Source organism: Zonotrichia leucophrys, chromosome Z (genome assembly GCF_028769735.1).
Source record: "Zonotrichia leucophrys gambelii isolate GWCS_2022_RI chromosome Z, RI_Zleu_2.0, whole genome shotgun sequence".
NCBI lineage: Eukaryota > Metazoa > Chordata > Aves > Passeriformes > Passerellidae > Zonotrichia > Zonotrichia leucophrys.
Genome location: NC_088200.1, coordinates 27,210,028 through 27,236,898, shown reverse-complemented (window position 1 = coordinate 27,236,898; position 26,871 = coordinate 27,210,028). Strand labels below are relative to the sequence as shown.

Below are 26,871 nucleotides of genomic sequence, written 5' to 3'. Positions count from 1 at the left end.
TTCACCATGTAAAATTTGTGAAAAGGAAAAAATTACTTGCTATAAGTTAAATTCTGCTCATTTCCCAGCAATAATCATTCTCAATTTCTTTTGTGTCATTGTTCTGGAAGTCTAAAACTCAGCAGGCAGGGGGTTGCTAGGAGCCATAATGCAACCTGTATTTCATCTTCATTCTCTTCCTAAATTCTTCTGCTTGGAATAGAATGGCACAAGGTCTGCAATATGCCCCGTAAATTTTTACTAGAGCAGTTGAACTGTATTTGATATTTGCAGTCTCTGAAGTTGTTGATTTCATTCAATGCAAAAACACTGGTAAGTTGCACAAAGGAAATATTACCTCTCTTTCAGCTACTGAGTTCCCAATAATAAATCCCACAAGTCTTCCAGAGACGGTTGATGTACCATACCTGTGATGTATTACTGCCCTTACTGCCTGAAGCTGGTTCATCTTTAGCTGACACCTTCTGCTGCTTCTTGTTCATCCCTAGGAATATTAAAAACATGTAAGATACCCTGGCCTACAAATACCATAAAATGCAGAGTTCAGTATGAGAATGGAAGAGGTAGCACAGTGAGAATCACAATCTGTCCTTTGCATGGCACTCAAAAAGCTGGTTAACTCTGTCACAGCACATCACAATATAACTCCTGTAAATTACAGGTACCTCTGCATGTATTGCAAAGACTTTAGCAAAGTCAAGCTAGCATTAAGTGGGTGTAAAAGCAGATAAACCTGAGCTTAAATGCTACTGAATTCAGATCAGGAATATTCTTATGTGGTGACTTAATGGGGTTGTAGGTCAGCATGTGCTCAATCCACTTTACCCTATTCAGACTGAAGTAAATTCTGATTACTGTGGGTATGAAAGGCAATTTAAGTTTTGAAATCCACCTTGGTTTGATCTCCTTATCTACACACAAAATATTAAATTATTAGTCAGTCACATTTGATCCAATTCCATCTCAGAAACTGAAACATCTACATTCGTGCCTCAGATTTCATTCATATCCCTCATGTTGGTTTATATAAAATTCTTGTTTTGCATGATACTATGGGCTTCCCTGAGTTTCCAGCATCCTGTATTTCACAGCAACATGGAATAGTTTGGGCTGGGAGGGGTCCTGATAGATCATCTCATTCCAACCCCTCTGCCGTGGGTAAGGACACCCATCTTCCGCTAGACCTGGTAGCTCTGGGCCCATCTAACCTGGCCTTGAACACTTCCATTATTTGGCACTTTACAAATACGACTGAGTTATGGCAAAGCTTAACTCTTTGAAGGAATGTGCAGGAACTCCTTCATCAATGTGAATGTGAAGGACTCCTTCGTGGTTTTTATTGGCAAGGATTACACACTTCAGTGGAACACAAGCCTCCTTTCTGGAGGAGACAGGATGGAAGAGGCCAAGACAGGCAGAGAGAGGAGCAATAGCACACTGAAGGTGACAAAGCAGTATTGTCCAAAAGGAAAGACACTTTGTTAAATATGGATACTTCAACCAGCGCATTTAGTGAGACCTAAGAAGCCTTCGTACTCATGTAATCTCTGACAAGCTAAAAGTACATCTAGACATAATTGATGTTGAAGTTCCTCAAATAGTAGCTCAAAAAGATGAGCTCCTAAAACATGAGCTAGAAACCCTGAATATCAGAGATTAAACCAAAATTCTCAGAATCATCTACATGCACATGAACACACATTAAACTATATACCTGCACATTCATATGTGAGGAAATGGTAAATACTATACACCTAAAGAAAAAAGCCACCCTATTTTAAAATCCCTTTAATTTCTCAATGTACATATCCATTGTCTTGTTTTAATATGCTTTTGTTTATTATTTAATTCTTACATGGAAAACTCTGCACAACTGACTTTAGGATTCAGTAGTGGAACAAATTATGTTTCTTCTCAGGCTAAAATAAACACACTGAACTGTACTTTCTAATGTAATCGTGACATGGTGATACTTGGGAATACTCTTAAATATACAGTTTTGAACATGTCTATTGATCAATACTTGTTTTGTCAGATAAAGTCATAAAAGATCATGAACTCATGGGTAAAGTTAGATGGAACTTAGGCAGATATTGACAAAAATCACAAAGTTGGATTTCAGCTGAATCATCAAGACCTACTACCTATAGCATTCAGTATTAGCTAATATTTACTTCAAGCACAGCTTAAGAATTCTAAGCACATTGAAAAGTAAGGGCAATGTTTATTTTAACAAGGTAATTTTCTATTTTCTTATTATTTATTAAAAAAATTCTCTTTTTGGAATAAATTTAATCATGGTCAATGAAGATTAAATTGAATAGAATGTTTTAAACAGCAAGGCTGTAAGAAGAAACAGCAGAATAAGATATGCCCCTATATTTGTCCACCTTTAGAGTGATCTATAAGTATCACCTGAGTAACCAAATGATATGCTTGACAATGGACTAAGGTAGATTCCACTTCCAAACATTGCACCATGAAGCTGAAAAAGAGCAGAGTGATTACTTAGCATTAATTTGATCACCTGGACAAAATAATAATAATTACAGGAACAGGTCATAGCATGCTTACCCACCCTACTAATTTATTTTGGTTAATTAACAGTGTTCAAAGAAGTGTTTTTAAAAATCATGCCCTGAGTATAAAATTATTTTATATATATATCCTGGAAATCATGTCCAAACAAAAAACCAGATGCCCACAATTCTACATAAGACTTATACATAAAATTGTGGTTTCTATTTTTAAATCTAATATTACTATGGAGGATGTCTACAAAGAGTGTTTCTGTACTTGACCAAATGTGCCCTGGGATGCTCTTCCAAGGTACACAGATTCAGCTCTGGGGAAAGCTGCTAACCACAATGCTAAAATACTCTGCATTAGAGCTCCCCAGTCCCTCTGTAGTGCCTCCTTTGCTCTGCAATAGTGGTGTTCTGGTGATTCAGTCTGAGAAGTTTGTATTAGATCCCTTATGGCTAGCACACTTCATGCGTCCACTGCCAAAGAAATCAGAGGGGCAGAGAAAGTGCTGCAAGCCCAGCTCCTGTAACTCTAGCATGTTTCTGGATCCCAAGACACCAAGACAGTTTAGGCAGCTCTGACTTTCACTTGCGACTGCTTTTAAGCAGTACCGAGCGAAGCCTCCTAGAGGTGCTGCTCTGCAACATAAAACTGAAACACTGATTCCCACAAAGAGATTTTCTAGACGTTTTAGCAGAACATTACTTCATCTTAATTGCATCAGAAAAGTACTTTTCACAGGAAACAAGATAGTATTCGAAATTATCTCTTCCTCTAGCTATACATGGCTACCAGAATGAAACCCCTTGAAAACTTGTCAAAGCTAGTATGTAACCAAGTATGTACAGGTTAGCTAAAATCTTTTATTTATTTACCTGCAGCCTCGTATTGGAAGCAACAACTAAGCCGTTCCTCAGGATGGAATGCCAATTTTCAATGTGTGAACCACTGAATAAAATGAAAAAGAAAGCCATAAAATTCACAGTGTAAAATGCAAAAATTACATCAGAAATCCTTTAAGACAGTAGATTCACAGCTGCAAACCTCAAATGCCAGAAGTAAAAAATATAGCATGGCATTTCAATAACCTTTGGTTATTAGGAATATATGTACTCACTGAAATGCAAAGGTACTTCCGTATAGATTTTTAGCAGCTCGGAAATTGGATTCTTTGGCTGGTGGACTGCTGAGAAGAAGGAACTGGTGGGGAGTGTGCATAAACTTCAGTTGCTGTCAAATGTAAGAGTGCATATGAAGAGAAGTTGATTAATATGAAAGTATTGTAATTCTCTGGTGGCAATCCTTAAGATATCATGCTTTTCCACACCACACATGACTGCATCTAAATAACTACATGAACTAAGTTGAAACTGGTCTCACTTCCACAGTTTCAAGCTGAAATCAAACAGTAAGAATGACTTTCAGTTTATGAAACATATGGAAGTTTTTGGAAAATTTAAAATGACTTTAGTAATTAAACTGAACAATTTCTTCGTCATATTCTATCAGAGCTGACTTTGAATTAAGGTTATTTGGAAGGCTGCATATTACTGCGCCCTTAATCAGAAGTTACTTATATGTGGATCTCCTGATACAGCATGTTTGTGTGCACTGCTTTCTGTACAATTCTGCATCTAATATTCTATATGGTAAAAAACCAAAAAGTGATGTTTCTCTCACCTAATTCCAGATGATTACAAGGTAGACACCTGAATTTGAGCTACTCACCTCATAGGTTTTTTTTTGAACTTGACCTGTTTCAGATATTCACGTTTCTAAAAATCAGGACCTAAAACTGCCTTGTTTATTAAAGGACACCATGCAATCAGTTAAAATGCATACACCTACGTTTTGGTAGTAAACTCCCACCTAAAATGCTAATGCATAAAAAAGATCAGAAAATAATAAGAAAACACACAGACACTTACTCTATTCACCGGTAGCTTCACAATATGCGATCTATTACTAGATATAACCCTAAAATAAGAAACATGTATTAGACGTAGTAACCAAACCAAACTTAAAAATATGTTATGAATGGCTATCACAAAGCACCCAGCTGCAGGCCTCTAAACCTATTAGATGGAAGTAGGCCAAAAATTAACTAGAAAATTAGATCAGATGACCCAGATGAGGTCCAGAAACAGTTCAGAATAGCTGCAGTTGAGAATACCAATGTTAATTATTAGGCTGACCTTATACCACATTACACTGGTCAAGTGATTATTCATTACAAATGATAATTTAGTAATTATTATCTCATGTGAATCAACTTTATACCATTGTAGAAGAGGATGTGCAAGCGGGTCTTGTTTATCCATCTGCTTCTTTATTTCCAAGTAAGGTGCCTAGAAAAGAGTAATTATGTTATTTCTAGGTTGAATTTTATATGTTACATTCCCCGTGATTTCATCTTTTAAAATGAATACATTATTAGGTTGAAAACACAGCTTTACTGATACACAGCATAGTAGAGTTATAAATGTGTTTTGACAACAAGAATTAATATAGCGATTATTTTCCCTAGAGTAAGATAATAAGCATATAATTAGCATAAAAATGACTATATTATAGCAAACACTGGTGATCACAGGGAAGAAAGAAGAAGACATCTATTTTTGTGTAGCTCTTGATTAAGAAACTGGGACTTTACAAAATTAAGGTTCTCAAAGAAACCCAAAATAATCCATTTGGTATTTTCAACTGTTTCAATGTATAAGTACCATGTCATGTTATAATTCCCTTTAAAACTGTTCTTGATTTCAATCACAATGCAAAGCATCCCTTTAAAATTCATTAGTCAAGAAGTGTTTTAACATTTTAAAAAAGCAGAATGGTGATTATTTTTTATTTTTAAAAGACATCATAAGAAATCACTGAAATGCCTGATTTTTAAAATTTTTACAAAATGTTACACAAATTAACAAAAAAAGGTGAATTTTAATTTTCCATTTATTTTATTCCTCTCTATACGTTCTTCACTCAAGAATCCCAAAGTATTTTGTTAATACACAGAGCAAGATAGAAAACTATTCTGAGGATGCATTTATACAGCAGTTGGAAAAGCAAGGTATATGGAATAGATTTAAACAACTTATAATCAGCTGGGTTGTTTGGAAAAGGAACATAAAAGTAAACAGATATAAAGGAACATAAAAATAACAGAAATACAACCATCAGATATGCCATGAGAAATAATATGACAGTAAATCCAAGTCCCCAGCTATATTTAGTTGATCGAGAATTTTGCTATAATAGAGATAAATATCATGTCATTCAGAATACCATTCAGAACATTGACACATGATAAATTTCTTTTGCTTTAGAAGTAAAGTCTCTGGCTTTGAACATTTCCAGAAAGGTAGCAGCTGGTGATTACCTCATTACAATGTCTCATCACTCTATTGTTATTATCTCATATTTAAACTTCAAAAAATCTGAGTTATACTTCATTACTTTTATTTAATTGACATTAGGGATAGGTTCGTTATTTTGAGCGAACATTTCAATATCATTACAGTTATATAGGAAAGAGATTATACTATTGATACTTCCCAACCCATGATAGGCAGGCAATGCAAACATCTTTCAAGTTCTAGAAACACTGGTTAATTAGGTAAATATTTTTACATTTACCTGTGTCATCTCTCTGATGGAAGTGATACTGTCCAATGCTTTCATGACTCGGTCATAGTTCTTCTTCTAATGTGGCATAAAATACACAAATAAGTTCAAAGATTATTAGTATTTGGCTCTAAAAAAACCTGAATTCTTTGAGTGTGTATAAAATGAAAGCTAGGAGAAATGCTGGGCAAATCAATTCTTTCAAACATTTCAAACCATTAGCTTTCTTCCACAGACTGTCATTCATCATCGAGAAAAAATCCTTGAAAAAATATTGCTATGATCTTTCTTCTTTGAAGTTGAAAACTTCAAAAACACTCCAAAAATCAAATTATTTTTCAACAAATACTTGTAACTAAATGTAACTAAATTATTTGGGCAACATGCTCTTGAGGTAAACAATGCAGTGACTCAAACAGATTTAAAAAAAAATGCATATAAACAGATGTGTTTCCTTTGCTAGCAGTTCTATAAAACTTCATAGATCCTTCAGTGGTCTCTCTGCCTCACCCTGATCTTTGCTGACCTGCTGCTTGGGAGCCACTACCAGGCAGCTCCACCTGAGTGAACTGAGGGAACAGGCTCCACCACTCCACAGCAGCTCCACTGCTCCCCATCTTGGGGTCTTGCCAACACATTACAGAACACCTCAGCCTCTCCTGACAAAGAACTCCTGCTAGCTGGCCTTTGTTCAGAGTGAGATGCATCCCAGTGCAGGACAAGCTGAGTTCTCCTCTATGCCTTTGGGGAAATGGCTTTAGGGAGATGGAATATTCACAGCCTGAGGGCATTCCTGAAAGGCAGCATTTGGAGCCCAAGGAGCAGGTAACACAAGCACAATTCTCTTTATTTCAAAATTAATGCTTGTAAAAAACTCACCTATTAACATCTCATAAAATTACATATCAGGAAATAACTGCTTGCAGTGAGAAAATGAGATGACAGCAATGACACTTCTAAGAATGAAAAGATGGACTGGAAATCCCCTGGCTTACATGACCTCTGTCTCTCAAAAGCCATCTTTCTTTTTGTGTCCAATGTGCACATTGACAGAAAAACACTTAAAATATAAAATTTTGCGTCCAGAATTTGTTCCTTAGAAGAGTTTCTTGGCTTTAACATAACCTACACTTTTGTCATGGTTTAGGGATGGTATTCTCCAATTTACTGTTCCCACTGAGACGTAGCACTGCTCACTGTCCTCCTCCCTCTCTTCCTTACACTTCCCCCCTGGTGTGGGATAGAGAATTGGGAGGCACAAAGGTAAAGATCACGCGTCAAGGTAAGAACAATCAGCTGGAAACAGCAATGAAAATCAGCCACAAACAACATCCAACTGCTCCCTCTGCCAAGTAAAATGTGAACTCTTTTCCCTCTTTTCCCTGGAAGAGACTCCCCTCCCCCTGCTCCCAGAAATGATGTGAGGTGGTATAGAATAACCTCTGGGTCTTAGCCATACCCCATTCTGGCAACTGCAGAAATTAACACTGTCCTGGCAAGAACCAGGACAAGTCTGTATTCAAGTACTTTCTCAGCAACAATAAAAATAGATGCAAAGTTTTGAAAACACACTTGTGCTATATTCTGGAGCTGTATCACATAATAAAAGAGACTCCTCCATGAGAAATCTTTGCTTTGAAATCTCATGTATGACTAAAACCAAGTGATGACAAAATTAAAGGTAACTACTTACCCTGGGGTTAAAGGCCAGCATCTGAGGATCATTAGGATCAACTACAGAAGGATATGGCTCAAAAATGACAACTTTCCTAGGTGATTCTAATGCAGACCGACACATAGATACCAACAGATCAACTACCTGGGGATAAAGAGAGACATATTTATTATGTTTATTCAAAATAAATGTTTTTATAGTATATTTTCCAATCTGCCATTTTTACACATTATAGATATATTGTATTTCATTGTTACCTATATTGCCCAAACTGGGTTATCCAAGGAGATAGTTCAGGACTAAATTTTTTCACTGACCTCAACAGAGTTTGGAGTCAGCCATGGCGTATTATTCCATGTGCATATACACTTTTAGGACCAGTTTCTGGTCCTAAAAGTATTATAACATCAAATATATTGCTTGAAGTGTTGCTTTCTCTTGTGCACACATGTGAATTCCTGTATCAAATTTATTCATTAAGGAAATTAAACTGGTGTATCTCTGTATAGACACACCAGTAAACACTTTGCTCAAGAACAAGGAATAGTCTGTCAAATTTGTTCCACTTTCTGCTCTTCTCCTGAAGACTGTAATCACAGAAACACTTGAAAACATTGCTTCTGCTAAACCCATAATACTGTAATGGTTTAACAGTCATCTGCACAGCTCACACTAGGGCATTCTCTTCTTTCCTTCCTGTTATACAAAATTACAACACTTCATTGATTGTCTTTGATTTTCACAATTTCCCCAGGGATTTTGCATGTAATGTGCACATAGACATGTGTATATAAGTAAATACACTACTTAGGCACATATTCCCAAGCAATTGTGTCAAAATACGTAATTCAGAGGTTAAAAATAGAATTCAGCAAATAACAAAAATGAGAGAATGCAGCTTTCTGGCAGCTGTGAAATGTAAATTCAGCCCATAATGAAATCCAAAATTGCTACATTAAAAAGTAGCTGCAGATTAACTCATTTCCTCGTTTTTTATGTGCCTTCTGAAAACATTCCTCTGTGAAAACAACTTTTCCACAAAAGAAAGGAAAAGCTGAGACAAGCTGACTTAATAGGTATTCCTGGTTCCCCCCACAAGTCCACATGGATCAGATCTCATCTCACAGCTCATATTCATCTAGAAGATTTTCTACGTCTGTCATTATATCTGATCATTTGGATGGAAAAAAAATACAGTCTTTTAGAGAATCAGAATGAAAATAAGAATAATGATGAAAGGGGAAAAAGAACTGTGCTGTGGTGAGTCATATAGCTGCCATTCTCCTTCTCTGCTCCTTCAGTATTAATGGACAATTTTCTCCATCAGTTTTAATATATTCTGTTAGTTCCAGTTACTAAATATCTCACATATACTGAAAAATGAAATTACTTAAATAATGATCCCTTCCTTCCCCAATTTATACTTTCCAGTTTATACTACCTGTATGTGAGATGAATGTTTTGAAATAGGGCATATGCACTGGCATTTACAAAGGAGATCAGCAGCCAGATCAGGCAGCAAACTTGCCCTTGTGTAAATGTATTACCGTGAAATTGAGCATGAGCTCACCCTGCTTCTGAGAAGCACTTCTTAGTCTGCTGTCACAAAACACTCCTAGGGAAGAGCTGTTTGAGTCCCCAGATCTTTAAATGCAGAGACTCAAAGTTGTATTGCCTTATGATTTGCATGATGGGACACTGTCTTAAAACTGGCACAGTTCTACTCAGACACCATCATCCCTAAGCCCTCCTTTAAACAAACTGTTGACTCCTAGATTGTTTCCTACTCTGCTTTTTTTTTACACTTGATTTCCCCTGAGGTCACAGTTTTGAGTTGATGCAATGCAAAACAACTTAAACTGGGAGGTAAATCTAATAGAAACCCTATAATAGAGCCTTGCATATGCACTCCTTGGGAATAGGAGATGCTGTGGATCAAGCAGATGTCCTTAAAACTGGATGTGAACTCCTCAATTGGAGGTACTGAAGTAAGTAAGGATTAAAATAGCCGTGTGAAGGACAAGACAACACTTGCTGATGTCAATTCTTCTTATGACATCAATCCCTCAGACAGGGCCTCTCACTCTCAAGAGACTCTTTATAGGGAGTTGGAACTATCAAGAAATCAGTCATCTAATTTTCAAGCATTTTGCCTACATGACTAACACAAGGCAACCTGAGTTCAGGATGGAAAGTTTTAGAAAGCACAAGCATTTATTTATTATTAAGGAGAAGCCATCGGATTATTTAGAGTGACAAAGTAGGGTTGTGCACCTCAGGAAACGAGCTGAAAGCACAAAAGACAAAACAGGATATGATTTCTAATGATGGGAAGCTGTATTTAGGATTCCTCACTAGACAAAATGGTTTGGAAGAGGATTAATCAGACAAAATGTGAACACTTACCTTCTACTAGTCAGCCTAAGCTTGCTAGACTCTTGGAGAAATAACCACTGTACTGACAGTCTATGCTGTGATTCATACTGTCCTAAACTAATGACAAAAAGAACTCAGATGAATAAAACTCTAGAACTGATGATTTTTTTTTCTGCAAACAGGAACAGGGGGCTCAGTCAGATCCAATATAGTGAGCTGGCTGCAATGCTATCACTAGAAACAGCATAATTTAGCTACCTAGGTCCAATGGGACAACAGAAAAAAAATCCCTTATCTAACTCTTTTAAGCACTCTTAAGGTTGCAATTGCTTCAGAATTCTACAGTAAAGCTCTGTAAATGTAGAGGTACTCCAGAGATCTACAGCAAGCTCTGCACGTGCCTGCAACACTGACACTTATACAAAACAGAGTGAGAGCTAACCAGGGCCACCTCTCCTCAGCTTAGTCAGCTCTACTTAAAAAGGCTCATACCTAATTCTTTACTCATTTTAGGAAAGCAACCTTCCAGCTATTCAAAGAGTTATTCAATAGGATCCCCTGGAAAACTGTTTTCAAGAGGAGGGAGCAGATCAGAGCCGGCAGATCTTTAAGAATGCCTTCCATAGAGTGCAGGAATTCTCAATACCCATGTGTAGGAAATTAGGAAAGGAAGACAAGATGTCAGCATGGATGACTCCAGACCTGATGGTAAGATTAAAAGGAAAGAAGGAAATGCACAGGCAAGGGATGCAGGGATAGATATTCTAGGAAGAATATAGGGACACAGCCAGCTTGTGTCAGGATGGGGTGAGGGAGGCCAAGGTGCAACTGGAGATCAACTCGACAAGAGATGCAAAGAATAATGAAGAGGCTTCTGAAGGCATGTGAGACAGAAAAGGAAGGTCAAAGAAAGTTCACCCCTCTTTGAACATGACTGGGAAAATGGTAACTGCAGACAATGAGAAAGCCAAGGAACTTGACAGCTCTTTGCTTGTCTTCACTGGCAGTCTCCCCTTCACACACCTCTCGAGTTGATGAAACTCAAGACAGAAAGCAGGGAAGCAAAGTGCTTCCCACTGTCAACGAAGATTACATTTGAGAGTCCCTGAGGAATGTGAACATAGAAAGGTCTAAGATGCATCCCATAATCCTGAGGGAACTGGCTGATAAAGTTGCCAAGCTACTCTCCATGCTAACTCAAAAGGCATGGCAGCCAGGTGAAGTCACAGGTGACTGGAAAAAGGGAAATATTGCACCTATTTTTAAAAAGGGTAGAAAAGAGGGCCCTAGAAACTACCAACCTGTCAGCCTCACCTCTGTGCCTGGGAAGATCATAGAACAACTTCTCCTGGAAGCTGTGCTAAGGCACATGGAGGACAGTGAGGAGATTCATGACAGCCACGACAGCTTCACTGAGGGCAAGTCCTGCCTGACCAGCCCAGTGGTCTTCTGTGATGGAGTGACCACATCAGTGGATAAGGGAAAGGCTACAGATGTCATTTATATTCTTTAAAACAACCTCTCCCAATATCCTTTTCTCTAAATTGGGGAGAGATCAATTAGATGGATGGGCAGTTCTGTGGATAAGGAACTAGCTGCATCCAGATGGTAGAGGTCAATGTCCTGATGGCCACTGATGATGACCGGTGTCCCCCAGGGAGCAGTACTGGGACCAGTGCTCTTTAAGGACATAGAGAGTGAGTTCAAGTGCTCTCTCCACAATTTGCACATTACACAAGCTGAGTGGCGCAGCTGATGTGCCTGAAGGATGGGAAACCATCCAGAGGGACCTGTAGAAGCTGGAGAAATGGGCCCATGGGAATCTCGCCAAGTTCAACAAATCCAAGGGCAAGGTGCTGCACCTGGGTCATGATAACTCCTGGTACCAGCACAGGTAGGGCATGAGCAGCCCCAGAGCAGCCCTGCCCAGAAGGGCTTGGGGTGCTGTGGGTGAGAGGCTGCACATGGCCCAGCCATGGCACTGCCAGCCCAGAGAGCCAAACGTGTCCTGGGCTGCACCCAGAGCCCCGTGGGCAGCAGGGCAGGGAGGGGATTCTGCCCCTCTGCCCTCATGAGAGTCCACCTGAGCACTGTGTGCAGCTCTAGGGTCCCCAACATAAGAAAGTGCTCCAACACCTGCTGGAGCAAGTCCGGAGGAGGGCCACAAAAATGATCAGAAGACTGGAATGCCTCCCTGATGAAGACAGGCTGAAATAGCTGGGTGTGTTCAGCCTGTAGACGAGAAGGCTTTTGGGAAGCCTTACTGCAGCCTTTCACTACTTAAAGCAGGATGACAAGATAGGGAAAATCTTTTTGCAGAACCTGCTGTGATAGGACCAGAGGTAAAGGTTTTATACTAAAGGAGGGAGATGCAGACTAGATATAAAGAAGACTTTTACACTGTGGGTGATGAAACACTGACGAAACACTGATGAAACACATGGTAAACGCCCCATCCTTGGAAACATTCAAGGTCAAGTCAGACAGGGCTTTGATCTAGTTGAAGTTGTCCTGGCTCATGGCAGGGCACAGGACTACATGACATTCACAGCTCCCTTACAACTCCAATTATTCTATGATTCTATGGTTCTAAATGTACATGTAATGTAACATGTGCCTGAATTAAAAAGCCTAAATGCTCACAGAACTTCAGGCTGATAAAGAGGTGGGGCTTCATCTGCACACCTCCTTCCATATCTTACAAGCCTAAACTGTTATCCCAATATTCAGTATCTAGATATTACAAATCCAGTGGTCTTCAGACAATAGATGAATAGCTGCTATTCTGATTCTAGTCATATTCTCAATGAGGAAGCTGATCTACACTGCTGCAACTTTTACCTTTGAGATGTGCTCAGGGTTGTATTCAGGCACCTACCTGAATAGTTTATTTCCAGTGACTATACTCACTAGTGCTAGTTAAAGTTAAATAAATTGAAGGTTTGTTCTTCCAAAAAACCCATGCTGCTTACTATGTAGAAACACAGTAACCAGAAAACTGGACACAAATGCACTTTTCCTTAAGATGTGCAGGCATTTACCATGAGATCTTAAAGGGAATTTAAATGTAAAATCTTTTTAACTTTTTTTTTTCTAATGAAACATTAGGTTAGTGACTTGGAAGCGTAATTTAAAATACTTTAAGAAAACAATTATAGGGTTGTAACTACATCAATAACTGAATTTAGAGTTAGGAAGCAGGCTTATATTAAATTCCTGATCCTTGAGAAGAAGAAAGAACCCTATGTAGCAATATCAGCAAGGACTTTCCCACTGCTACGTAATGATGGAAACAACAGATGCTCAGTGGATCCCTGCATCCCAAGACCATGAACAGGAAGTAACTTATTAATTGCATGAGAGTAGTAATGGCTCATTAGGTGAAAATAAATGTAAATTATCTCCAAATTACAATGGCTGCTTTTATTAACAACCCAGGTGACCTAATTGAATAAAACAGGGCACAAAACCACAGTTACTCGAATTACAAGGAAGCAAAACAATGGAAACACCTCATTAGTACTATTTGAATACACTGTGCATAAACCCAGTGCATTTACAGCTATAACAGCGGACAAATAAATAATACTTACCAAACAGTACTCATATGGTGCATGCAAGTCAAAACACATACTAGAAGAGACAGAGAGGACTGAGTAAACTACAGAAAACTTTAGATAATCCTACCTGTGCCCCAGTTGCAATTTCATCAGCAGCTTCGTTCATCACTCCTAATGTTTGGAAAGCAAATACACAGAGTTCCCGTTCACAAACAGTGGGCTGTACAAAGAAAGAAAGTTAATTTTACTTCTGTTCTAATTTGAATTCTTGCTTTTAGCATGTTATGAGCTACGAGAAAACCCACACGATTAATTCTAATTCTTCATATTTTAACTGCAGGACTGATTTTAAATAATAAATATAAACACATATCAATTATTGAGGAAGATACATTAGAGAAACATTTTAATAACCTGAAGAGCAAAAGTGAAAAATTCTAAAACTCCTAAGTACTCAGAGAGGCTAAATTTAAAAGAAATCCCAGCACTGTTACAAAACCAAAATTACAGGCATAGTACTCAAATGTTCTTAAGACTATCTATCTGAAAACTTCCTACATAATTAAACTTAATGGAGAACTAATCATGAAGCTAATGGGAGCAGGTTTATTCTTCAGAGCTTCTTACACGGCTGTTCAGAACACACATAAAAATCTGATCTGGAAAACAATTTTTTGAAGAGGTTATTTTTAGTTTTTTGACAATTTAACAAATTATTGGTAGACTATAAGAAAATCCATTAAATTTTTACAGCATAAAGACTATTTTGAAGCCTACTTATTTTAAGAAATAAAGATATTCCAAGTCTTTTTTCAGGTATTAAATAATAAAAAACCCCTTCTTGTGGAACCAGCTTTTGCCTATTAAAAAGTAATTAATGATGTAATCACAAATAAAAAAACATAATCTAAATCACATATTGAGAATGGAACATTTTCCTTCATAAGGCAAACAAAGCAGAAACAAATAGGAACACAGCTTTAGGTAATGAAAATAGTCATGTCTTCATGGGCTTCCTAACTGTTTACAATCCTTACAGCAACTCCATATTATTTACTGAAAGATAATTAGCAGACCAACTTTATAAAGGCTCAAGTAACATCACACCATGAATTGTTGCAAGTATTCAAAATGAACAAACAGATGAAAGAAATATGAATTAAAACCTTCCTTAAAACTACCTAATAAACACAAGCCGTTACAACAATGCTAAAAACAATCAAAAATACTGGCTGGATACTACTTATTTGAATGCATAGTATTAAATCCCAGCTCACTGAAACTTAAACTCATCTTTGTAACTGAAAGTTCTGAGTCTAGTGATCACAACAAGTACAAGAGTATTTGTAGTACTATGCTTTGAAGTTCAAGCCACTGCCTCTACAAAGCACTTGCAAAAATGAAAAAATTAATTAAACACACAAAGGAAACCTAAAATTTAGCTGAATTCTGTTTCAGGCAACAGCTTTGCCAGTAATAAGCATACTGTTGTCCTTGCGGTCACTTGTTTTGCAGAACTTAAAACATTCACTTGCTGTGTTTCAAAGATTCAATACCTCAACAAACATCTCAAATCTTCTGGACTGATACAGTCTCACTTCATTTGCTTTACAAGAGCTATCATATTTCAAATCTGATAATGTCACCCATTTGATTTAGTTTATCTGTCATGTTACATTGCATTAGGCAGCAGATGAAGCCAAACATGATCAAATTCATTGTGCCATGGCAAGCTGGACAAGAGGTATCTACTGCCATCATTATTCTTGGGTTTTTCACATTTAGAAGATGGTTAAATCATTTGTTCAGTGGGGCAACTATCATAATCAACAGAATATACAGACTTCCTTTATTTCAAAGCAAGGAATAAATAACTCTGGAATAGCTAGGCAATCTAAATTTGGCCATGCTTGTCATGAAGAAAACTTGTAAGAAGATATTTATTTTTGACATTTTGTTTACAGTCTCAGCAAAATAATTTATCCTGAAACTTAATGATGGTAAAGGAACACACATTTTGTCACCATTTCTCTTTTTCCTGCCCCTCTGTTATGATCCCAGAAGTGTCTGAGCATCTGGAGAAGGATGTTAGGAAAATAGACATTGCATTTATGCCTGACTTTGGAAAGTTTTTTGTGTCTTTATGGTAGGGGATTGGTTTTTTTTTATTTGAGGGTGGTGGTGGTGTTTTTTTTTGTTTGTTTTGGTTTTGGGGTTTTTTTTGTGGGGGGGAGGATAGTTGAGTTTTTTTGCCTCAGACTGACACTGGACAACTATAGATATACCGACAAGCAGGACAGCAGAATTTCAGCCCTGAAGTGGAACACATACTTCTGTTAGGATCTATACAATTCTTCTCATTTTGGCAAAGCTTTCTGTCCACTACGTATTCTGTCAATACAATAAAACGGGAAAAATAATCCCAACCCTGCAGCTAAAGGGACATTTCAACAGTCTGTATTATTCATCTAGTCTAAATGCCTTTCAGCCCACCCTACAGTCATTTTAAAAGTACTTTTGAATTCTGTTTCTGGAATTGTCTCAATTTATCAAGATAAGATGTTTTTAACTTAAATTTCCCACAGGTGTTAGCAATGTGTTCCAGGAGACATTGGTATGGCCATTTTAGTGTCCTCTACTCCAGTCACTAGTTAAGCTCAATCATTTGTATTGTTTAAATCCCTACAAAATGAAAAAGCTACCTTGCAATTAGGAAGGAAATGTTTCAGGGACCCTTGTTTGTCGCACTCTGCCTTACCTATTCAGCGTTACATTTCCTTATGTTTTGCCTGCAATTGTGCATGCTAGAACCAATGAAAACATATGAAAACTAAGTTAATAAATCAATTCTAGAAAGCAGAGTTTAAAGAAAACCACAAGCTTTATGGGGAAACTGGGATTCAAGGCTGTTCCTAATCTGCTGTTAATGTTTTGCATATTGATAGTGTGTTTCCCTTTATAGGGAATCCACTCTTCTCTTGCCATAGGATGTGAGATTTTGGGATGGGAACAGTATTGTTCTGACTTCAGATCTTAAATATGAGAAATTTCCCCAGCCACACTAAACAAACAAGAACTGACACATTTATAAAAGCTACGTTGTTCCAATGTCATCTTTGGATACTCTCACTTTAGTTCATTTATACGTAACACTCATCAAGGTAAACTTTCTAAGAATTTTTGTCTGTACTTGAAATATTCAATAAATATGTTCTTACTGATGTGGAATTCACAGCCACACGTGCAGATTAATCACCTCTTCCTGGATTACTATCTCCCATTGTTTTCAAGGGGAAAATACACAACAAAATAGGGCTTACACACTTAAACATTTATTTCTGAATTTGAGTTTCATCCTAGGCGCACATAGTTCCACAGATTACAATAACCACTTTGAGGATACAGCTGACTGGCTGGGGAACTTTGTTGCTTCCTGAACAAGTCAACTGTAATTCTTCTCAGAAAGAGCAGCTACCAGGATCTCACACAGACTTTATTTTTTCTCTTGAAAATAGAAAATTAACATAAAGCCACTGGTCTTCACAGAACTATTAGCTAAGTGAAGATCACTGGGTGCTGAAACACCGTTATGAGGATCATTATTCCAGTGGGGAAAAAACACAAAAAAATAAGACATGGGCCATTAACCTGAGACTGCAAATGCTTGGAGGCAGAAGACAATGACAGAACCAGACAGCATCTTCTAAATGCTGGAAGTCTTCAGATTTCTCCTTTAGCCACCCCCATTCTTTGCATGATCAGTAGCTCCCACCCAACTGCTGCTGTGGTGAAAAGCAGCACAGAGTTTCCGCGTGTTACAATGCAAGTGTGGTTTCTTTCTGCAGTGACTGAGTCTGGCAGACACACAAACCACTTACACACTAGGACATATCCTGGTTCCTGGACTAATACACTACCTAAAAGGTTTTCTAGACATCCTTTCAATTTCAAAAAGCTGAAAGTTTCACAGTCTATATAGATCTAGCAACTTTCTAATGTGGGCTGCAGCTGTGCTCAGAGCAACGTGTCACCCTTTCCTGTGTTCTCAGGGATATCACACAGACACTAAAGAGGCTGTAACATGACTGACACACCTAAAAACTATTGATCTAACATGAGATGCTTCAGGTAAGGCTGACTGCCTGACATACAGCAAATGTAATAAATGGTGAAGGTGAAACCATTAGTGATCACCCCACTTTTCCTAATGAAAGCAACAGACAAGGAGACAAATTGCTTTTGGAACAAAAGGAACTTCAAATCTCTGTTCAGCTTCCTACTTTCCACCATGCCAAGTTATAGTTTTACTGTAAGGTAAACTCTCTGAATAGTCTCTCAATAATCATGTGTTACATGGAACACACTGCTCAAAGACATGGGAGATACCACAGAGGTGATCAGATACAACCTGAAGAAAGATGAGAGTAGTCTGTAGCTGAATAAGAAATGCCACTTGTTCTGTTTGGCTTTGTTTAGTAATTTAAATTTAGTGATTTAAATTTTATTTTCTGGGCTTTTTGGTTTGTTTTTTTTTTCTGCACCTTACACACTTTCAAAAAATACATTTTTACTTCACAGATACAGAAAAAAATGGTGCACAAACAAGCTTTATAGAATGCTAGATGGGCATGATGCACTTGGTAACTTGTTGGCAACAGGAAAAGCTATACTGCAGTCATTTTACTCTGTCAGTAAAATATAAATTAATTTAAATCTATTCTATTAAAATACAGGTTGTAGCTGGAAAGGCTTTTTTCATAAAAAGAGATAAAACTAGCCTATTTTGTGGCATAAGGATTAGAAAGACCACAGTGTTATTCCACAAAAATCTTGGAATTCCATAAGCATCTTGGCTAAACTCCAGTCTGACTAAACATATTTGTACACCTACACTTTTCTCCACAGTTCAGTGATGTTTATTCTGTTCAAGAAATTTCCCATGATTAAGCAGCATACTCAATGCTCCTGTGTTTTCAGTAGCATCTAAGACCCTTGTATTCAAAGCATAGAGAAATCCAAGGCCTCTTCAAGTCAACAAGAACCCTCCAAGGTCAAGATTTCACCCATAGGAAATAAAACATAACTGGGAGCACTTTGGGATGAAAAACATTTTAAAAATTTAAGCTTACTAATGGAAGAAATATATCAGAATTACAAGACTGCACTTACTTTTACAGCTAAATAATATGAACAGGTATTTCAAATATTACTTAATGGTATTTTACTGTTCATACTTGATGGGAAAAACATTAAACAGCAGAAATGTATGCACCAGGGTACAAATTTCAAAGAAACTAGTTATAATACTTAATTTTGTTGATTTTTTTTACTAATCCTTTCTTTGTTCAAAGGAGGTCTCAGTCTGAGCTTTCAACACAAGATGGCACTCTACAGAAACTTCTTTCCTAGAAACAACAGAACTGGTACACAGATGGTCTTTTATTAACCTTAGTGAATATATTCTGAGATTATTTTGTTCTGTATAATTGTCTCACAGGTCTTTAAAACCCATTCAGTCACACTGTTCTGTCAATGGCCTTGGTATTTGCAGATGAGGAATTTGGGAAGGCACAGAACAGCAAGATGGACATTAGCTTTACAAATTACATTATGTAAAAGCTGAATAAGATCAAAGAATTACAGAAAGATTGAGGTTGGCAAGGATCTCCACAGGTGATCTAGTCCAACATCCCTGCTCAAGCACGGTCACCTGGAGCCAGCTGCCCTGAACAGACAGCTTTTGAATTTCTCCATGGATGTGAACTCCACAGCCTCTCTGGACAACTTATTCCCATGCTCAGTCACCTTCAGAAAAGGTGAAAAAGGTAAGAAGTGTTTCTTGTTCCACTGAAACTTCCTGTGTTTCAGGTTATATGTTCTTCCCCTTGTCACGCCAAAGAACACCACCCTAATGGGCCTGGCCCCGTCCTTTTTGCTCCCTTCCTTCAAATATTTACAGACATTAGTAAGCACCCAGTAGCACCGTCCCTGTCTTGTGCTCAGGAGCACAGAGCAGGCACAGTGTGGCCTCACCAGGGCTGTGTGCAGGGGCAGCATCACATCCCTCCACACACACACACAATTCTACTGTTCAGTGTAGCCCAGAACACCAGCAACCTTCCATACCACAAGTGCACATTGCTTTCTCCTGTCCAAGCTGGCGTCCTTTCCTGCCCAAGCCAAGTTGCTTTCAGCTGAGTGGCCCTCAGCATACACGGGTGCCTGGGTTTGTTCCTCACTGCTGTAGTGTGTTCTTAAGTTTGTCAGTTTGCTCCCCCATTTTCTGTATTAAATGCTTTCTTCCTTCCCTGTTAGTTCCCGCCGCTGCTACCCTGTCAGTTAGGTTGCTATGGAAACCTCGCTGTTATTAGCTGCCGAAATGAAACTGCTCCTCCCATATTCTCCCTTATAAGTGAAAGTTGTCTCCTCCCTGGGCCCAGTCAATCACCCCCTTCTCCTCCCAGGTTTCAAGAATTTTCTTTTCTCTGGGAGTTATGGTTGGCTGTAGCCCCGGAGCCCCTCCTATGTTTCATAACAGTTGGTTACTTTGGTATATCAATTATGTTTCGCATCTCCAAATATGTATTACTATTGGTTAGCCGGGTTTCCCTGCCTTTTTCCCCCCTTTTCCCTTAAAACCCTCTCCCGCCCCCTGTTCGGGGCCATTTGCTGGGTGGTTCCCCTCCTCGTTGGTGCTTCTGTAATAAACCGACAGTTTACCCCCAGCAAGTGGTCGCCTCCTAATTCGTCTCTCACCGCGCTGCTCCGAGCTATCACCCAGCTCAGCCCGAGGCCAAGACGCCGAGGGGGGCTGGCTTCAGATGGGCAGGGGCACCGGCCTTCGCCCCTCACCAGCTAGCCGGATCCAGGGCCGTGTACGCCCGCGCGCACCTCACCAGCTCCAGGACTTTGCACTTCTCCTTGTTGAACTGCATGATATTCCTGGCATCCCACTGCTCCAGCCTGTTGAGGTCCCCCTGAACGGTGCCCATTGCCCAGGAGTACTGCACACTTCTCAATCTTTCCATCATCTGCAAACTCTCTGAGGATACACTCTGCACCATCATCTGGGTGATTAATGAAGGTCCTAAACAGGACTGGACCCACTGCTGATCCCTGGGGTACACTGCGAGCTGCTGACCCCTAAGTAACTTTACCCTGAACATCACACTTGAGGCCCAGACAATCCCACCTCACCACCTCCTCATTTAGGCCACATCAACAACTTTTCTAAAAGGATCTTATGGCAGACACTGCCAAAAGCCTTATTCACGTCCAAGCAGACAATATTCACTGTTCTGTCCTCATCTACCTGACCAGTCGCTTCCTCAAACAAGTTTAACCAAGTCATTCAAGTATGGATTCCCAGGGGGAAACCATGCTGACTCTTTGTGAACATTTTCTTGTCCTGGATGTGCCTGGAGATGGTTTTGAGGGTTAGCTGCTTCATCACCTTCCTAGAGATGAAGGTGAGGGTGGAGTTCTCTGGATCCTCTCCTTCTTGCCCTTCTTTAAGAGAGGACTGACATTTTCTTAACTCCAGTCTTTAAATATGATATCACAGTTTTTATTGCACTTCTTTTAATCAGATATTTAAATATAATAACCACTTTTGTTAAGGACTCGTGATCTCATTACATAAAATGTTTGTAACGGAAGTACACGCTGAATTCCTTAAACAACTTATTTCTCTACTGTTACAGCAGCAAAACTGTTGCATTATGAAAATGCAACTTAATCCTTCCCTAGAATATTCTAGTAATAATAAAAGGAAGACTTTCATACAGCATTAAAAGAAGTTAATAGCCTTCTAACATTGAATCAAATAATCCTTAGGTTTCTTTATTACATTCTTAAATCTGCTTTGGAAAATACATTTTTGAGATAGATGAACCAAATCAGATGGTTGAAAAGGACCTTTAGAGGTCAGTCAGTACTTTTATTCTCTCATATAGGACTAACTTTATCTAAACTTTTCCAAAATTTTAGATAAAGCTAAAATAAGTTTTTCCTAAAGCTTTTTCAAGCAATGTAACAGGCTGATCAGAGTGGCTGTGCAGTGTAAAGCCAGTGTAAGGCAGTGGATGACACAAATTCCAGTTTCAGGAATTTTTCACTAGAGACACATGCCCCATGCAAGAATCTGTCAGTACTTCATAATGTGTTTTGTGGAAGTCATTCAACTTTCCTAGGTTAGTTTTTAATATTTAATCTAATATTGTAGTTTGACGGAAATCAGGATAATTTATGGAACTATTTAAACAACATAGATGTGAATGAAATACCAACCGTTTGAAAATGCTAGGGGAAAAAAAGCATTTCACAATGCTATTGAGACAATCCAAATCTAGCCATTTATTACAAACACACAATAGTCCATTCTCACTCCCCTAAACAACTTCTCTGTTGAAAACAAAGATGGGAACATGAGGCTAATAATTCAAATTACCAGACCCTTACTTTTTCAGTAGATTTGCCATGTCTGCCTTCTGTGTGTCTCCTCCATCAAACTCTGTTTGACCTTTCACTTCCCCCTTTTTCAAAACAGAGCATGGAGCTACTTCAGAAGATGGCAGAGCTCCTGAGAGCTCTGTAGCACAGGGTGCCTTGCAGGAAGATGCACTGTGATTCTTCATACAAGTTAAGGGAGTCGTTTGGATGTACAGATGCAGTCCCAACACTTGCTAATGATTTTAAAATTGTTTCTTAACCTTTCTGTGAAAAGTGAAACATGCAGGATTCTCATCATCCTCAGAAATGACTGCATGAAATAGCATTGATCCATGCTATGTAAGAGCTTAAATAATATTTTTTATTCTTAGGATTCACTGCATTTTTCTTCTGCTTTGCAGAACAACTGCAAATCATTCCACGCAGTGATTTCAAATAATTTTCCAATTTTGGTGGTACTCTATGTACCACCAAAACATCCAATTCGGCTTTTATAACTTCTGGTGCACTGCAAATAATACTTAGATCTCACTGTGCTTTTGAAATAAATACAAAAGAAACATGCTATGATGAGAACTTACACTCATCCCAATCTTATCTGGGGAAAGTGTGAATACTTACGGGAAAACATTGCCTGCTTTACTACTGGTTTTTTTTAAGCAGATGGAATGAAGCAGTGGACCATCAGCCCTTATAAAGAAGAGTGCGCTACAACTTCATGATGTGTTATAGTACTTTTCCAAGATTCCTTCTTCCATTCAAGAGAACCTTTTTTCTTCTCCTTCACAGTAATACAGGTGCAGCTCCTCATGAGGGCATTAGGTTTGGGCATGTACTAAGATCACCCCATCTACCCAATCTGTTTTGTTTTGTTTTCCACACACACAGACTTGTGGAGTACACAGAGGAACTCAGTATTTAAGTCTGGTCTTCCAAATTTCAGGGAATCTTGGAGCTCAAAAGAAAGCTGGTTATTCTCACAGATACTCACTTTGCTCTGTAAAGAAATTCCTAAGAGAAATATAAGAATTTCTTACTTATTCGTCTTCAGTAAGCCAATAAAGCAGCCCCTTTATTTATCCTCAATAAAGGACTAAGAAGGCCTAAAAACAAGATTTCAATGTACAATAAGGATCCCTGAACCAGCAGGGAACAGTTGCATGATCAGATAATTTTTGAGGGCTCTGGACCAAGACAGATGTCCACTGTAAAATCATCAAGTCAAACATATGCAATCGTGTCATGCAGCTGTTCTGCAACAGAATCTTCCACACACTGATACATCTGCCATGTGGATCTAGTGCCTAAATAAAGCCATACAAAATGAAACATCTCGTTGTTATCTTGTTGTTATCTTATGGGAAAAAAGATGTCAGGATTTTTAAAAAGTAACTTAAATTGAAATAGATATTAAAGCCAGACTACTCCCCCAGAAAAATTTATTTAGGCAAATGAAACATAATACTGAGAAGAAAGCTTGCTGAGAGAGATTGATTGAAAGATACTTTACAACTAAGATAAAACCATAGCCTGCAGAAAGAAAAAAGCTTTATCTCTCAGTTTCAGATGGTTTCTTCAGCTGTTGTGAGGATGAGACATCTGAACTTCCCAAGTCAGTAATAACTAGCACAAAAAACTACAGCGTAACAGTTTGTGAGTAGGTATAGCACTTCACAGTATTAAAAGACTGTAATTGTTGTGTGATGGCAATTGTTCAATTTTTTAAACTGCATTTAAGACAATTAATAAACTACACTAAAGTTCAGGAAAGGCACGGGGCTGACATATGGGAGGAACAGAGAATCAAATTTCTCTGCAGCTTCTTTATAACTGCATAAAACTCCATAAAATATCAGAAAATCAAACCTATATACATATTAAAGTAACTTTTCAAGCAGTAACTTTATTATGCTTTTCATAGGTCTTCTTTGCTGTTGAAAAAAAAAGGTCCAAAATGTAGAAGGGAAAATCACCATTAAGAGTACCCACACCTAGACAAGAACTCATGTGTGCCTGTGTGGAGGAGCTGAATTTTAATGGGGGAAACTGGTGAATGACCCAGAACTACACAGCCTGTGGTGCGCCTTGTGACACAACCTGCTGCAGAAAGAGCCTTTCATGTGATGCCCTTGGGATGCAGGCATCTGTGGAAAACGAGATCTGGACACTCTTCCTAAGCACACCATGGCAAGGCACCCACCATTCCGAAACCTGGTGAGGTTACTGTGGTATCCAAAGAGAGAACCCTTACAAAGATCAGGGATCCTCAATAAAGCTACACTGCATGCAGCCTTGGCTTAAATGAAAGCTTGCTGCATTCTTGCAACAAAAGTACTCAATTTCTGAGATCTGCTCTGGCAGCAGTACTAAAAAGAAAATACTCTTTCTCCTCATACTTGTTATTTACATACACATATATATGTATGCATGTATGTGTGTGCGTGTGTTCAGCTGAAGCATGTATACATAAACCCCACAAACTGACTTCTTCAAGCTGCCCCTGACCAGAGCTCTCAGTAGAATGAGACATAAATTTCCTTAACACACTCCAGGGCAAGCTAATGCTCAATTCACACTGAGATCCTTTCTCACCTTCTACAAAAATGCAAACTCATTAATGGCTCTATATTGCTTATTGAGTCATTCAAGCATACACAGAGTATGCTAGATTTCTTCCTGGTATCTAATTTTTCCTAGGTTATATAAGACACTCTTTCGTTTTTGCCAAGCTTGTCAGGTTATGCTACTTCAAAGACACTGATGAATATACGTTCAGAAGCAAAGGGTTGCAGCTTCTTCTGTTGTGAAATGCTGACAAACTCTTAAACAGATAGCTATAAAATGATCCTTTAAATTGAAGATACAAAAGAGTAATTCTGAGAGATTTCAATCTTTATGGTGGGAAAGAAGGAATTTAGATTTTTTTCATTTAGAGCAGATAACTTTACATTCTGGTTCTTTTTAGTAGAATAAATCCTACTCTTTGCTTTGACCTATAGATAATTGATAACATAATAATTATGTTTGTTTTGATAATAGATAACATAATAATTATATTACGTCCAATAACATAAAAAATTATGTTTTCCAAACTTTAATCACTCTCCAAATATTACTGAATTTGTCTTATCTCTTTCTGTCATGGGTAATATACATAGCAGTGTATTCAAAGACAAACAGTGAGGAACTGATGCATTTTTACAGGCTTCTTATCAGTTTTGGCTATTGATAAACCTATCAGAAAGCCTTGCTTTTAAAAGATAGATATGAGCTTGAAGAAGCAAAAATAACTCTGATTGGATATCCAAAACTATAGGGGTTTGGATATCCAATTACTTAAACAGTATATTAAGTAATGTATCCATTACTTAAACAAACTCGGTATGTATATGCTTTTTCGAATTCTACCAGCAGCCCATTTGCACACCCTGCATGCAGTCAGAATGCCTGACTCTGGTGCCAGTCAGTGCCATGGGGAGTGACACTGAGGTGACTTCTGCTACCACCTACAGCAATAGTCCTCATGAATTTAGTTCCATGGAACTATCATAGACAAGGTCTGCTTCAGCTTACGCAGAGTTGCTGGCCACACTGTGGAGAAATTGCCTTGTATCAGACCACTTATTCACTGGAGTTAGTTTTCCATGGCTTTAATCTTTTTAGGTTACTCATGTTTCATTACTGGATAAAGGACAGGTGAAACAAGAGGATTCTAAACTGCAAGACCAGTCCTAAACTAAGAACTGTATTCTGTTAATATACTCTTTCACAAAGCTGCACTGATCCAGCAGCTCCAGGCAGCGTGTCCCTCATGACCAATCTTACTCTTTTCCACTGTTCCACCAACAGCATGAGAGAGGCTACAATGATCAGCGGGCAAAATTCTGTTCCCAGTCATAGAGGAATGAAAGAAGAGCTGCCTAACTGGCCAGACTTTGGGCATACTGAGCCACAACAGTGCTCCTAGGCTGGGTCACTGCTAGATCAGGCACTTCAGAGAACATCTCCTTCTACTGCCTTTTTTATCACATTTGAGAATGGATCATTCCAGCAGCCTGTGAGCAAAACAAGGTCAGAAGAACTTTGCAGAGTGCTGGCATTAACACCAGTGTATGCAAATACTGTGGTCATGGCTTGATAAAAGCTCAGGGATGAGGTGCCCTAAGCTTTCAGAAGAATGCCAGAGCACTGGGAAAAACACTTTAACGCAGTTCTCTGTGTTATCTGGCTGTGACTACTGCAGCACAATAGTGTTCGATGAAATACATGCCCCTTCGGTGGTATGATACAAGCCTAATTTCTCTCTCTCTTCCTTGTAAGACTTTTTTTGTTTCCAAATTTACAGCAAAGTCTAGTTAATATGCTTCATATTTCTGCATCTCAAAAGAGTATTAGGATGAAACCCATCTGAAATAATTTAATGGTTTTCCAACAGGTTTGTATTGTCCACAGCTATTCAAGGCACTATAAAATGCATTGTTTTACGAGCACACCACTTACCCTCAGCATAGGGCCATTCTGGAACACATGAGGTTCATCACAAACCACACAGTATTCATTCAATACTGGTATCCGCTGCTCAGCAAATTCAATAGTCTGAGAACAATGAAAATGAGAATAACAGCATCTGCTTAAAAATAATTAACAGTCAGCTCATGC

The 26,871-nt window shown here is 38.4% G+C and overlaps 1 protein-coding gene across 1 annotated transcript in view; it reads right to left on the bottom strand.

The window, feature by feature from the left end:
• Positions 1-26,871, bottom strand: part of PARP8 (poly(ADP-ribose) polymerase family member 8) — a 122,957-nt gene that overhangs the window by 13,979 nt on the left and 82,107 nt on the right. Inside the window, exons 14-23 of the mRNA XM_064735205.1 lie at positions 26,713-26,808; positions 13,889-13,981; positions 7,844-7,969; positions 6,163-6,228; positions 4,807-4,874; positions 4,455-4,503; positions 3,644-3,756; positions 3,402-3,474; positions 2,416-2,485; positions 408-484 (exon numbers count right to left, since the gene is read on the bottom strand). Coding sequence (XP_064591275.1) covers positions 408-484; positions 2,416-2,485; positions 3,402-3,474; positions 3,644-3,756; positions 4,455-4,503; positions 4,807-4,874; positions 6,163-6,228; positions 7,844-7,969; positions 13,889-13,981; positions 26,713-26,808 — 831 coding nt within the window. The remainder of the gene's footprint in view (positions 1-407; positions 485-2,415; positions 2,486-3,401; positions 3,475-3,643; positions 3,757-4,454; positions 4,504-4,806; positions 4,875-6,162; positions 6,229-7,843; positions 7,970-13,888; positions 13,982-26,712; positions 26,809-26,871) is intronic.